The following is a 14,789-nucleotide window of genomic DNA, read 5'->3' on the forward strand; positions in this document are numbered from 1 at the left end:
CATTTTGTAACACCATTTATACGTAGAAGAAAAACAACACTTTGTAGTAGTCTTAAAGTACATTAGAAACAAGTTTAAAAATCAACACTTTTATAACTATTATGTTTTAACCGTCATAATTTTATCTTTATCTTAAAATTTTGAAAAGTAGTTTTTCTTTTGTCAATATTCATATTAAATCGTCTTAGAAAATGTATTTTAAAAATGGAATATAGTTCTTTCCCTGATTATTAAAGGATTAATTTTCAGTAAAAGAGTTTATCATCTAAATATTAAATAATTAAGAGTTAAATATGCTTTTACTCTATAAACTTTGATACGAAATTGAAATTCGTTTTTGTCCGATATTTTGATACATTTTGATCTCTAAATTTAAAAAATGAATGAATATAATTTTTTTAATCCAATCACGTTATTTTTTTTAACGTATCAATCATGTTTTAGAACTGATATTGAATTGAGTTATGAAATAAGTGTGGTAGGTCAAAATTATTTGACCTAATTTGGTTAAAAGAACTATATTGAATCATTTTTAAAATTTGGATATCAAAATGTGTCAAAAGTTTAAGACATGAACACATTTCAATTTCAAGTGAGAAAGTAAAAACGCATTTAATCCAATAATTAATGATTTGGACCAATCTCCATCTTGAGTTATAAATATACGTTCCAAGTGGATTCCATCGATATTCAGACATGAATACTTTTATAAGATCATTATAAATAATATTGTTTAGAAATGTTTTTAGTTCTCAAAATTTTGATGCAAAACTCAAATATTTTGTCCCAAATTTTTGATATAGTTTGGTCTTTAAATTGTAAAAAATGAATAAATATAATCTATATGATTTAATTATGTTAAATTTCTTTTGACACATATTTAACGACATTTTAAATTAATGTTTGAATTATTTATATCATTTAATAAAAAAAAATTAATATTACTAAATTAAAATAAATATATTTATTAATTTTTAAGTTTGATTCAAAACACCATAAACTTCACTTTCTCATTCGGAGTTCAGAAATTAAATACGTATTTAATCTAATATTTTCGAAAAACACATAACATAGTAGTATAATACAAGATATACATAAATTCAACCATCAATCAACAAAATTGCATGAGCATAAACCATGATATTTATAAGGAATAAATATAAATATATGTTATACATATAAAATTTAATAAATAATTAAAAATAAAAATAACCAAAAAAATAAATGAATAATTTAACCAAAACAAATGTATGTTTGACCGTAGATAGACATATACATTCTACGTAGAAGCTTAGAAAGACATCGTGTTTTCTCAACTACCTCAATCAACAACTGCGCCTAGGGTCAAGTTCAGTCCACACTGCAACGCAAATTGCTTTGCTCCCGTTCGATGAATAACGCCGCAGACTCCGCCAGCGAGATCTCACCGGAGATGAGGGCCGCCGAGAGCGACGGTGGTGGGCCTAGGCCGACGATCAAGCTTAACGTTTCGTACGGTACCTCCCACCACGAAGTTCACCTCCCGGCCCAATCAACTTTCGGTTAGGTTTCTCTTTTTTAATCAATGGTATCCCATTCATATTATTATTTAATCTCAAATTTAATAATTTATAGACTTGGCTTTATTGGACTTGAATCTGTTGAGTTCGGTGTTCCGGGGATATTTGGGTTCGGTGAAAGGAATTGTTAGTGAAAGGAAAAATGGAAATTAGTTAAATAAGGTTTGATCTTCGAATGACACGTGTTGAAGAGATGTTGCGCAGTCTGGGGAAATTTAAAATGAGGGATATTTGTTCAATATCTTACTTAATAAACTATTATGTTTTGTACGGAAATGATTGAACTTTGTTACTACAAAGTGAGTAACTGGTGACATTATGATACTGAAATGAATACTGGAACCAAGGAATACTGCAGCATTGTAATAGCTTCTTAAAAGGGATTGAAAATTGACTATAGAGAAATTATTTGCTTCCATTGATTTAGTGCTCTGATTTTAACGTTAAAATTAAAATTAAAAAACATAAATATTGGGAAAGTTTATTAGCCTATTAAAAGATTTAATTATGGATAAAATATTTTAAAATTTTATAGTTTTTTGTTGGTTTCAAGTTCATCTCCAAACACTTTTATCATTAACATTTTTCGTTATTTTTCTTCCATGAACTTGCTGCTAAGTAACTTACTTATTGACTGCAAATTGACACCTGCCCAAAATTAACTAAACGTATCTGTGTCTATGGTCACTTTATAATTTGGTCTTTCATTAGGCCCAATGGCATTGTTGGATCAATGTAGTTGGCATTATCTAGTAGGATAAGACTTTTGTTTATATTCGGAGGAAAACAAGAATTCCTAGCAAATTTGCTGATTGTACTTGTTAATTCTTGGGGAGTGGATTTATTGAATGAAAGTCACTACTTTGATTGAATTAGTAGTCTAGTCTGACTTCCTTCTGCACGTTGTTCATTCTGTTTAGAGCTTTATCCTTCATTATTATAATTTTTGTTTCTTCTTGTATAATATATGTTACAGGATGTTGGTGGTCGACTTAGGTAATTTTAGTTTTAATGCAGAAAGGTGAATAATTTCCAATTGAATAACTACTCTAAAGTAAACCTTTCTCGAAAGTGAGCAAATCAGGATGTATTCATCCTTCAGTTCTAGTGGGTTATTATTGCAGGTTGCTTCATATTAAGTCAAGGATGGACACACCCAGTATATTTTAGAGAAACTCACTTTAGAGAATCCTTGTCGAATTAGAGGAAAAATGACAACGGCAAAAGATAGCTCATATCATTCAAGAGACCTAATCCGATACCATGTCCAGTTCTTGCATGTTTCTCTCTTAATCCACCATTTCCTTTGTTGCACTCCAAAGTAATTGAGTTTGCTCCCCTGTTCCTCCTGCCTTGTAGGCAGTGTGGACCCGCATCATTCTTATCACAATCCTTTACCCTATGATGAGACATATTCTATCAATGGTAATATGTGGTTGTTTATGGGGGAGTTCCTACTGTTAACTTAATATCAAATCAGTACTGTCCAACATTATGATGTCAATCATTTCTTTTCTGGAAAAGGCTTGAGGAAATGGCTGCCTGTCTTTATAGTCTGCTATAGTGAGTACTGTCGGAATAAATTGTATTTTGTTTCCATTGATATATGTATTTCTCTTATTTTGGGTTTTTAATAACAGGGGATGTTAAGAAACTACTTGTCAATAAAACTGGTTTAGAGCCTGAAGAGCAACGACTTTTCTTCAGAGGGATAGAAAAAGGTGATTATCAGCATTTGCACCTCGAAGGTGTAAAGGACAAGTCAAAGATTTTACTTTTGGAGGGAAATGCTAGCAAAGAGAGGAAACTTGAGGAAACCAGAAAACAAAATGAGATGTCTAAAGCTTTTGAGGCTATTGCTGGTGTTAGAGCTGAGGTGGACAAGCTCTCAAATAGGGTGAGCATATGTTTGAAGTATAAATACTACTTATTATAGAAACATGTGAATTGGAGAGTGAATTGTTGAATTATTTTAACTTTTCAGGTGACTGCCATAGAAGTAGCTATAAATGGTGGGAATAAAGCTGCTGAGAAAGAGTTTCTTGTGTTGACAGAGTTGCTTATGAGTCAATTGCTAAAACTGGACAGTATTGATGCTGAAGGTGAAGCGAAGTTGCAGAGAAAAGCTGAGGTAGTATTAATGATATTAGGTTGCAAAGCTGAAATATTAATTTTTTGTTTCTTATTTTCCTTTTTCCCTCTATTCCATGCAATCACACATATTGGTCACTCATGCCTGACAATACCCCTCAATTTTTACTGTATAAAAATTATAAAGAAGTGCATGAAATTATGTTAAGTGTTTTTTCACCAAGATGCATTGCATTTCAATGTATCCCTTGTGAAAAAATCTTTTTAATGAAAGAAGTCTTGAAAATGTGACTGTCTTTGTCAGCTGGGTCATGTGACTGGCCTAGACATGGAATAATCCTTCTTGCAATGGTGAAAGCAAGAGGCAGATTTGTTCTTGACACATACAGACGGGTGTCACATACAGTACATAGAAATGGAAATTCAAAGGTGAGGGTTGGTTATAGTTCAAGGTTTTTCTACTTACCATCCTATGTGGGATTTTGCCATATCAATCCTAAATAATCTTTGATTCATCTAGCCTCTCTATGCTACTTACTGGTGCTTTTCTTCAATCTTTGTCTCATTAAACCTGGACAGTGCAATAGACTTGGACATTCTACTTTAAGCAGTCTATCCGCGTTAGTTTACTCCTAGCCGTCTAGCATGTTCATTTCAAAATGTTTGATCATAACAAATAATGTTCAATTTTGATGAAATGATGATTTCATCCAAGTGTCTTAATAGAACACAAGACGATCTACCCTCTACTCATCAGACTATCATGCATTAGAATGTTCAGTCGACACAGTAAGCGCTTTAGAACTTATGAAACAAGTGTAAACAACTGGAGACTCAACCAAAAGAACTGCAACAGTCAAAGAAGCTCTACACCAAACAAACAAATAACCTTACATTTATCAGCCCATCTACAACCTCCTGAAGTTGACTCACTTTTACGTGATGATCCTGACACAACAAACAAAGTTTTATGGGAGAGTATGCTAGATATGGTGCTGTATGTGCAAGAAAAGGATAATCAGAGCGAAAAAGGCTTTAAGCACAAGTTGATTGCAACAGAAAAAGGTGCTAGCTAAAAGGCTACCAACTTCTAATAAAGCTTGACACATTAAAACAGAAGATCAGTATGCCAACTAGCATTAGTGTTTTCCCAAGATCGATAAATAGAAGTGTCTTCTCTTGTAGAACAACTAACAACTGAACAAAAGTATGCACCTCGTAATCTTTGCATGTAGTGTTGTTGTGTAAACCTCAAGTGCTATAAAATCTGAGTGTTAAATTGGTGAATTTTCTTTGCAAATCTTATACTATTGTGAAGTTATCTCACCTTAAGGAGAGCCTAGTTTTCGTATCCTCTTACAGATTCCTTGTAATCAATTAGGATTTTAATTTCTTGTAGCAGGGAGTAGCAACTATAAATAGTCATAAAAGCTAGGAGTTACTTAGTGACAAATTAATTATACCTGTGTTCGTTATCATAGGAGGAGATAGAGGGAGTAGTCAAAAGTGACTTTGTGTACACTTGTAAACCAGAAGTGATTGTGAGAACACTTGTGTAATCAGTTGGATTATAGTGGAACCCCTTAAAAGCATTTTAAAGGAAAACTAGACATAACTTAAATTGAGTGGACCAGTTTAGAAATTAAGTCTTCATTGCTACTTCTATTACACATTTATACTGAACTTCTCATCTTTACACAAGTTTTTCAAAATCATTTCTAAAAGCTTTTCTAACCAGTAGACACTAGCATCAAACTGTCTACCCACTTTTGTCTTTTGAAAAGAGTTGTAAAATGGTTTTAAGTGCTCTTTTGAACTTCTCATTCTAGAACTAACCTGTTATTTCATTTCCAAGATAGCATAAAATATTTTTCTTCAACACTTGGCTCAAGTTGGAACAACCTCCAGATAGCAGTTTTACCTTTAGAACGGAACATGTACTCACAAAACTATTTCCATACAGTGCATAAGCAAGTGTAAGCATGACTCAAGTACAGTAGAATACTCTACACAAAAAGCCCAAAGAACTCTTCATTTATTCCAATTCTTGTTCATTCCCCTTTTTCTTCTTCTAGAATGTTGGACATTTCAAGAAATTTTTGGCAAAGTGACATTAGAGCTGGTGTTTTTTAAAGAGGTGTTCTGTCATCAAGAAAGATGTTGGGTGTCCATGAACCACCATCTTGTCCTAATCTTCTAAAATTTTGCATAACAAACTTTGGCCTCACTAATTTCTTCTAGAAGCTTCTGGAACATTATGCTGCTATTTTGGATCAGGAAAACTTTCCAACAGGCTACAGGTGATTACCATTTTCATTATCTGATTCTTGATTTGGTTTAGAACAAACTTGTTGAGTAGTTCTTACATCCCTAGTTTTGGTTCCACAACAGCTCATCTATTGATTTTTTTCTGCATCATTTGATTTACACAGTCTTCATTGATTTAACTTCTTTAGGAATCTTCAAACCACTCTGTAACTCCATTATGCATTTTTTTATTATGTTGACTTTAACAATGAAAATCATATATTCAGAATTCATCAACAATTCCGTATTAAGATTTTGTTATGAATCAAGCATAGACATCGTAGTCCTTAAGGACAATATGCTATTATTACAAAGCATTGACCAAATTTGAAACCTTTGGTCCAACAAAATGGCTCAATGTTTCTTGAGTTTGAAATTCTTTTCTTTATTTCACGTGATTTCTTATCTTCTATGCATGTTTAGTTTTCTTTCTCTAAATATGCAGGCTTAGGAAAAACAAACGAATATCTTTATGATGACCATTGTAGGGCAAGCATTTTGTATTCATTTGTGTTTTACAGTGTTTCGTTTTATGTGAAACACTACTGGTTTTTCATCATTTGCGTTTTAGATGTTTCTTCACCGTTCTGATACACTACATTTACCTTGGTAGCAGTTTCTTTTTTTATTCTGGTCATATTTCTTTATCCTGACCAGAAGTTCAATAAGTGGTAGAAATATATTATTGTTTCAATCCCCACCTACTTAACCTTCAAACATATTACTAGAGTTAGGGCTATGGTCAAGTTGGGACACCTTCAGTGGGAATGGCTGTCTGATCGAATTAATTGAGACCAGAACATGAGATGGATTTTAGGAGTTTCTTCAACTAACCTGACTTGGTCCCACAGCGTGGGTCACTCTAGTTAGCTAGGATTTGGTTTCATGTATTTACTTTTTAAAATAATTTTTATAGAAATAAAATTAATTTTTTAAAAGTGTAAATTTATAATATTTATTATTTATCTTTAACAAAATATCATCTTAAAAATAAGAATAAAATTTATGGAATATGAATATAAAAAGTAATGAGATTGGGTTGAGCTGAGCTCAATTGGTTTCCAAATATTCAAATCAAGACCATAGCCTAGTCAGATTGGGTAATACTCTACTCGATACAACTACACCCATTGAAACCATTCAATTTAACCTTTATTATGGTTCGGATTAGTTTGATCTTAATTGAAATCACTCCTAACTAGCTATTACTACTAGTGTCTAACTACTTATTACTACGTGGAAATTTGAGTTCTCTACAAAATCCCATTTATGTAAAATGGTGGAGTATCTCAGTTTTGTTTGGCAAAAGGTTTTCACAACTATATTACTTTGTAAAGTTGTGTGGAACTAAGTGATGAGCAATAACATGTTAACATGGAAATTACTTCAGTGTAATCGAAATGGGATATTACAAAGGATATATGGACAACAGTAGAAAAGATAGGATTAGGAATGAATGCTTTAGAAAGAAAGGTGGGGGTTTCCTTGGTGATTTAGTAGAAAATCTGAAGTCTTTGTCGATCAGGATCATGTGGTTAATGTTTCGTATGGAATGTTGGTTATAATCTTCCTATTTTAAATTAGAAATCTGTGTATTTGTTAGATTACCTAATTATAGTAGGAACTAATAATTGTGCTATTATTGCTATTGAAGTAAATAAAAATGTTTGTAATACTTATAGATGGTATGATGATCAATGAGAAAGGCAGAAAAACTGAAATTCTGACAGTCTTGGTAAGGAGAGTAGATCAGATGGGTGTATCCTCACTGCTTTAGGTAAGACACTATGAGAAACTACTGGCAAAACCATTAAGAAGGATTTGGATGTCAATGTATTATCTTCAAATATGATTCACCGTAGAATATTGTGGTATTGATTTCTCCATCTAACAGACCCCACCTTTGTATTTTGAAATTTAGTTAATTTATTTTCTGTCCATTTCAAGTGGATGTTTGTAATTGCTTATTGATGTCACACTAGTCTACTAGTCTTCCTATCTTCGATCTGACTTAGTTCCAACATTGGAGAATGAATAGCGACATTTTAGCAAAATGATTTGGGCCTTGAAAATTGAACTGGGTAATATGTTATTTGTGTGTTAAATTGCTAATCAACTACTTTGTAACCACTATCTCATTTGCTTAATGTTGTAAGTTTTCCCCTTCCCGTTTTGGTAATCATATGTAGTAAATTGCATCATTTCTTCATATATTGCTTAAAATTACAAGCACTTTTATTGTGGAGATGCAATATCTAGAGACCTATATTTTGCACCACTATTGCACTTATTACCATTGATGGACTAACATGTTTACCACCATTGAATAGGTGCGTCGTGTGCAGACCTTGGTGGATAAATTAGATTCTCTAAAGGCAAGAAACTCCAATCCTTTTATCAACAGTAGCAACGCTGTCAAAGTAACAACCCAATGGGAAACCTTTGACTCTGGAATGGAAAACTCGGGTGCCCCGTCAGATAACTCACCTTCAACAAAAATATCTCAAGATTGGGAGCGATTTGAGTAGGCCCAGAAATTGTTTTGGAACATTGAAGTTATAACTCTTGTATAACCTGCCCTTCACCCTTGTTCCAGATTCAATTTTTATGTGTGCTTGAACACTTGGCGCAATGACAAGATCGTTGCCTTCTGATATGGTAGGCAAGTTTTAATAGCAGAAAGATTCTCTCAAAGCTAAAGTGGCATGTGTTTAGTCTATCTCTTGCACTTGATTTTAGGCTAAACATGTATATGAAATTGTATTCTTTATACTTAAATAATATTATTGCATCCTTAGATAAGTATTTTTTGTCTTTTGTATGTGTAGTTGTCAATAGTTTATGTTGTTATTGGAGGCATTCATTTCAATTTTTTAACAAATCTGCATTTCGTTTTCTGCATTAGCTGCGCTGCCTCATTATCTGCAGGACTAAACAATTTAATAAGCTTTGTTCGACGTCAGTGTCCTTTGATCTACGGGTTTTAGAATCTGGACTTCATCTTAATTCAATCAATCTTATAAAGGCTGTTTCTTCCTACATCCCATCGACTTTCTTCCTCCATCCCATCAAATATGTGAATTTTTTAATTTTGCTTTCCAAAACACACTAGACCAAGTTCAGAAATATCTTCATAGACTACACTCATCAGTAGTATTATGGATTGCCATTTTTGGAAGCATATATTACACCTTTTTTGACTTATAATAGGGATGACAAAGTGGGTCGGATGTACACGCCAACCTAATAGAAAAATGTATCAGCCTAGAGAAGATTGACTCACTTGGTCTGCCAACTTGATGGGCCACAATATGGGGTGGGATAGGCCAATTTGTAGCCTGTTTCACTTAAACGTATGTACTTTAGTTACTTTATTTCCTTTCTTCCTTCACCCACCAGAGACAAATCGTGTAGAATTGAACAACACACTTTCTTCTTCCCATTGCAAGACTCCATAGCGATGAAGGTCACCCACGACGATGAAGCTCACCCACGGAGGCGACATAGGTTCGTCTCCACGACAGTAACACATGTTTGTTTCACTTCAATTCATTTGCCCTAATGATGGTTTTGCTGTAGTTTGTTTCTCTTGTTCACACCATTGTTTTATGGTTCGTTTCTAGTTGTGATGATTTTGTTAGGATTGGGACTTTTGGTTAGTTACACACATATTTCTGCTAAGATTGTGATGATTTTCATTTGCTTACACCACATTGTTTCAATTTTGTCTTAATTGTTTTATCAAAATTTGGTGTCTATGAATTAGATAATATAAAGTTTACACAACTTGCTTTATGCAAGTTTTAACTTCTTGTGCACAACTTTCATTTTCTATAATGGGATTGATCATTATAAAAATAATGTATTATTCAATTAGTAAACCTAGTGAGCATGTCTATGACAAAGACAATAAGATTGAACATTATAAAAATAATGAATGAGTCAATTAGTAAACTTGGTGAGCATGTCTATCACATAGACAATAATGTAATCGAGAATGAGGTTGAACATATTTTTGACAACAAAAGTGTTGAAGTTAATAAGAAAAAAGTTTAAGTTAACAACCTCTGATTACTGGAAATTTTGTGATGATGGAAAAGAGAGGACAATGTGTAATACCTGTAATCGAAAAAGTATGGGATTTTCCATTTAAAGTAACATGCATCATGTTGAAAAATGTAGTAAAATCAAATCTGGAGATGAGTTAACTTATTAAGAGTATGTAAGGAAAGTTGAAAGAATATATCAAATGGTGTCGCATGAATTGTGTGCTAATTTAATTATCCGACATGGTTTACAATTCAAAATTATTGAGTATGAAGAATTTCAGACTTGGATAAGTTATTTGAGTCCTGATGCAACTCTAGTTTCTAGAAATACTATTAAGAGTGACGTATTGAGAATGTTTATGAAAGAAAAAATCACGTTGAAGAAAGAGTTAAAGAACATTTCTAATGATTAGAGATGGCAAATAAACCTGTCCCCGTGGGTATTGCCCGAACCCGTCCCCGTTTTGACGGGGAATCCCCGCATTGACTGGGTATGGGTATGGGTATGGGGAATCCCCGACTTTTTCAGTTGGGTATGGGGATGGGTATGGGGATGTACATATACCCGCCATAATACCCGTCCCCGCCATATCTCCATTCTCGTTTAAATTATTAAAATATTCACAATTAATCAAGTAACCCCTATATATATATATATATTTTTTTTCTATTTTTTATTTCTTTTAATTATTTCATTTGTCATGAAACTCATTCTCATCTCCAATATATTTTTTATCTTATCATAACCTTTATGTAATTATGTTAAAATGATGTATGTTAATTAAAAAAAATATGCCTCACATTTGAATATTTATATTATTTTTTAATATTTTTATTTATTATAAATTTTTCTTTCACATGAGAATGTTTATACTCTCAATTTAAGATAATATAAAAAAAATTCTTTACTTATTATTATTATTAATTTTTGTTTAATTTGAAGAACTCTTTTGTTTCATTAAAATAATTTTCGTTATTTTTCAACCATTAATTATATGTTAATATTTGAAAAGTTTTCTTAATTCTCTAAGATATTTTTCGTCTTATCATACCTTAGTTATACATTTGATTTCCTTTGTGTGATTTTTTTCGATAGTCTCTCAAATTATTTCTAAAACACACATTTGTTAGTTTTTTAATATTTTTATTTATTTTTTTTATTTTCATCATGTAGAATAATATTTCGATATATTCTATCTAATTATTTTTTATTTTATAACTCATTATTAATCATAATGTAATTTTTTCACTTTAAATTCTGTTTGAAGTGGTTAAAATTTTATATATATATATATATATATATATAATGATATTTAGGAATAGTATATGATAATTCACTACAAGAAAAACATGAAATGGTGACTGATTTAGTCAGTAACCCATATCAGTCACTATTTTTCGTCATTGGTGGTAGTAGTTGATTTATTGTCTGAATCAATGACTAAATTAGTGACCGATTCAATGATCGAATCTGTACTTGATTTAGTGACCAATTTAATTACTAATTTATATGTAATTTAATGACAAATTTTTTGGTCACTAATGATATTTCTATTTAATTTTAACCACTTCAAACATAATTTAATAATTAGTTCTGTAAGGTATTTTTCATTTTATCATACCTTAATTATACATTTGATTTCCTTTGTGCGATTTCTTTCGATAGTCTCTCAAATTATTTCTAAAACACACATTTGTTAGTCTTTTAATATTTTTATTTATTGTTTATTTTCATCATGTAGAATAATATTTCGATATATTCTATCTAATTATTTGTTATTTTATAACTCACTATTAATCATACTGTAATTTTTTCCACTTTAATTGTATAAATAACTTTTATTTACTACAATATAAAAATTTAATGTAATTGCTATGAATATTTTTTTGTCACTATCCAACATATATTGAAGTTCAAAAGATACAAAATCTATGTCAAAATTTTATTATTATGTTTATTATTTGTTCTTTGTGTCATTTTGATCAAGTGATGTATTATAACTTTTATTAGTGTATAAAAAAGAGATTCATTATAATTTAAAAAATTGAAGTAAACAAACATTTAAAATATATTTTAACTTGAATATTTGTTTTCCTTTTATTATTATGTTTATTATTTATTCTTTGTGTCATTTTGATCAAGTGATATATTATAACTTTTATTAGTGTATAAAAAAGATATTCATTAGAATTTAAAAAATTGAAGTAAACAAACATTTAAAATATATTTTAATTTAAATATTTGTTTTCCTTTTATATTTTTTTGAAATATTTTTTAATTTTATCAACTAAGTTCATCAATGTTGTAGTTTGCAAATTTAACAAATGTTTTGGTTCACATGAAATTTTATTTGGTATTCTAATATAAAATGTAAACAATTATAATTTATTTTAAGGTATTTGGCATCGAAGAAAATCCTCCTAATATTGAATATTTCATAATATTATGTTTTCTTTACCGTAATTTTTTTTCTTTTATAAAAATTAATATTGAAGTAGTTAGAACACGGGTACGGGTATGGGTACGAGATTATACCCGTTACCCGGTGGGGATGGGGATGGGAAAAAAGTTTGATACCCGTTGGGTTTGGGTATGGGGATGGGGATGAATTTTTTATGCGGGGATGGGTATGGGATAGCGAAACCCGTCCCCGCCCCGCCCCGTTGCCATCCCTACTAATGATATTTGTTTAACTTTTGATTTATGGACATAAGTTTGACAATGCAATATGTTGATTCAAATTGGAAGTTGATTAACAAAATTATAAACTTTTCCCATTGGCCTCCACACCATAATGTATTTGAGTTGTCTAAGAAGATAAATGAATTTGTGCATGACTGGGAAATTGAAAAAATATTTTCTATCACTTTGGATAATGCTTCTAATAATGATGTTTGTTAAGAACTTTAAAAAGATAACTTGTTTTGCAAAATTCCTTACGTAGTGATGGTGAGTTCTTTTGTGGCCGTTATCTAGCATACATATTAAATTTGATTGTGCAAGAAGGATTAAAGGTACTTGGTAATGTTGTAGACACAATTAGAGACAACAAAAAATGTCAAGGGATTTTAGAGCAGAATAATTAAATTTAAGCTACGCAATAAAAAACATGCATCATGTATAAGGTAGCAAAACGAGTCAGTCTGACTCATTTTAGCATTACTTGTTGTTGGCCACTAAAAATGGGTTAAGTCGAGCCAACCTCTCTTGCCATTGTGTGAGTTGGCCTATCAATTTTGAATATTTTTTGTGGTTTTATATAAATGGACCAACTTTTGAATATTTTTTCCTGCAACTTTATAAGTGGTCATTTCTATAGAAATGAGCTAGTCCCACCATCTGGCCTTGACCATAATAGATTAGAAAATCAGAATAAAGAAGGGCATGTCCAAAATCAAAATAAATTTGATTGTCCAAAAGAATCAAAAGGTTCATTTCACACATTACTAGTGTAGTGTTCAAAGTTGTATTTGTTCATATTCTAAATTAAATAAGCACCAAAGCATAATAGAATAAATGTTTCAACAAACACACCAATTTAGACAAATAAAAAGCAATATGCCAAATGTGAGTAAACTTTATATTCACTCCTCACATAATATATGTTTCCAATGTTCCACTTTGTCAACTACTTCATCATCTTCTATAATATGACATGAAATTGAAAGAAAAATTTATAATACAAAAATTGTTTATGAAAATAGAAAAGTTAATGGGATTTAAATTAGACAAATTACCATAACAAAAATCATGCTTCAAATCAGAAGTACAAATAATTGCTTCCACAAACCAATGCTAAATGCAGATTTAGATACAACTGTAGTAATTGAAATACTTAACAAGACCCTAACCATGAATGTCATATTTGAAAAATGTTCACTATTATTCTTCCACCATTGAAGAGCGTCCATATATTCTATATCAAGATCACTCATCCTAATGTGAAAAACCAAAAAATGTTTATTTTATATGAAAACTAAAAGCTAAATTAGAACAAAGTAAATAACTTACATAAAAAAGGCTTAGCTTGGCTTTGAATACCAATTGATAAGTTCAACTTGTAATTTCAAACAAATAAGAACTGAATATGCTTGATAATATTCAAACAACATTGTTTCTACTAAAGAGGTAGAAGACATTATTCCAAAATACAATTGAGGGACTTCGAGAGATTCTCACTCTCTCACAACCATTTTGATCCTAGAATACCAAAAACCCCTTATTCCTCCTAACCCCTGACTATATTTAAAATAGTTAGTTACATGATAGTTATAAAAGAAAAGAATACAAATGCAAATGTTATAACTATTATTTCAGTTATTCCTCCTTTCTCTCCTTTTATAAACTATTCTAAATCTATCATTACTTCGCCGCTAAAGATTCAACTTGTTCTTAAGGTGAAAGTCTGGAAACTCCTATTGGATGGCGGTATCAGATTCCCAATTGTTCTAAGACTCGTAAAATTTAATTAAATAAATAAATAATTAATTAATAAATGTAGGTAGTAGGAACCTTTATGACATTAAATATTGATTGATATGACATGGAAAAGTACTATCTCAAATGTTTGAAAGTACTTAATTGTGTGAGAGGACTTGGGTTCAAGTCTTATGTATGTCATTTATGTGTTAATAATTGATTATTATTTTAATAATATGTTTGATTATGATGAGTGATAATTTAATCCTATATTTATAAGAATTATCATGAAACATGAATTAGTTGTGTATTGATTTGACATTGTCATGGTTATGGGTTTGAATCTTGATAGACTCAAATTAA

At 30.9% G+C, this 14,789-nt stretch overlaps 1 protein-coding gene across 1 annotated transcript; it reads left to right on the plus strand.

Moving 5' to 3' along the window:
- Positions 1-1,265: 1,265 nt before the first annotated feature.
- Positions 1,266-8,771, plus strand: LOC114167176 (BAG family molecular chaperone regulator 4-like). Its single transcript, XM_028052169.1, has 4 exons — positions 1,266-1,541; positions 3,200-3,456; positions 3,544-3,690; positions 8,288-8,771. The coding sequence occupies exons 1-4, from the start codon at positions 1,391-1,393 to the stop codon at positions 8,483-8,485; spliced, it is 753 nt and encodes a 250-aa protein (XP_027907970.1). The 5' UTR covers positions 1,266-1,390; the 3' UTR covers positions 8,486-8,771.
- The last annotated feature ends 6,018 nt before the right edge of the window (positions 8,772-14,789 follow it).

This window comes from Vigna unguiculata, chromosome 10, assembly GCF_004118075.2.
Source record: "Vigna unguiculata cultivar IT97K-499-35 chromosome 10, ASM411807v1, whole genome shotgun sequence".
Classification (NCBI taxonomy): domain Eukaryota; kingdom Viridiplantae; phylum Streptophyta; class Magnoliopsida; order Fabales; family Fabaceae; genus Vigna; species Vigna unguiculata.

Bases quoted from the DNA above. Each gene is read 5' to 3' on its own strand.
- LOC114167176 (XM_028052169.1), top strand. From the start codon at position 1,391: ATGAATAACGCCGCAGACTCCGCCAGCGAGATCTCACCGGAGATGAGG. The intron at 1,542-3,199 runs GTTAGGTTTCTC...TTTTAATAACAG, and splicing joins CCCGGCCCAATCAACTTTCG to GGGATGTTAAGAAACTACTT. The intron at 3,691-8,287 runs GTAGTATTAATG...ACCATTGAATAG, and splicing joins AGTTGCAGAGAAAAGCTGAG to GTGCGTCGTGTGCAGACCTT.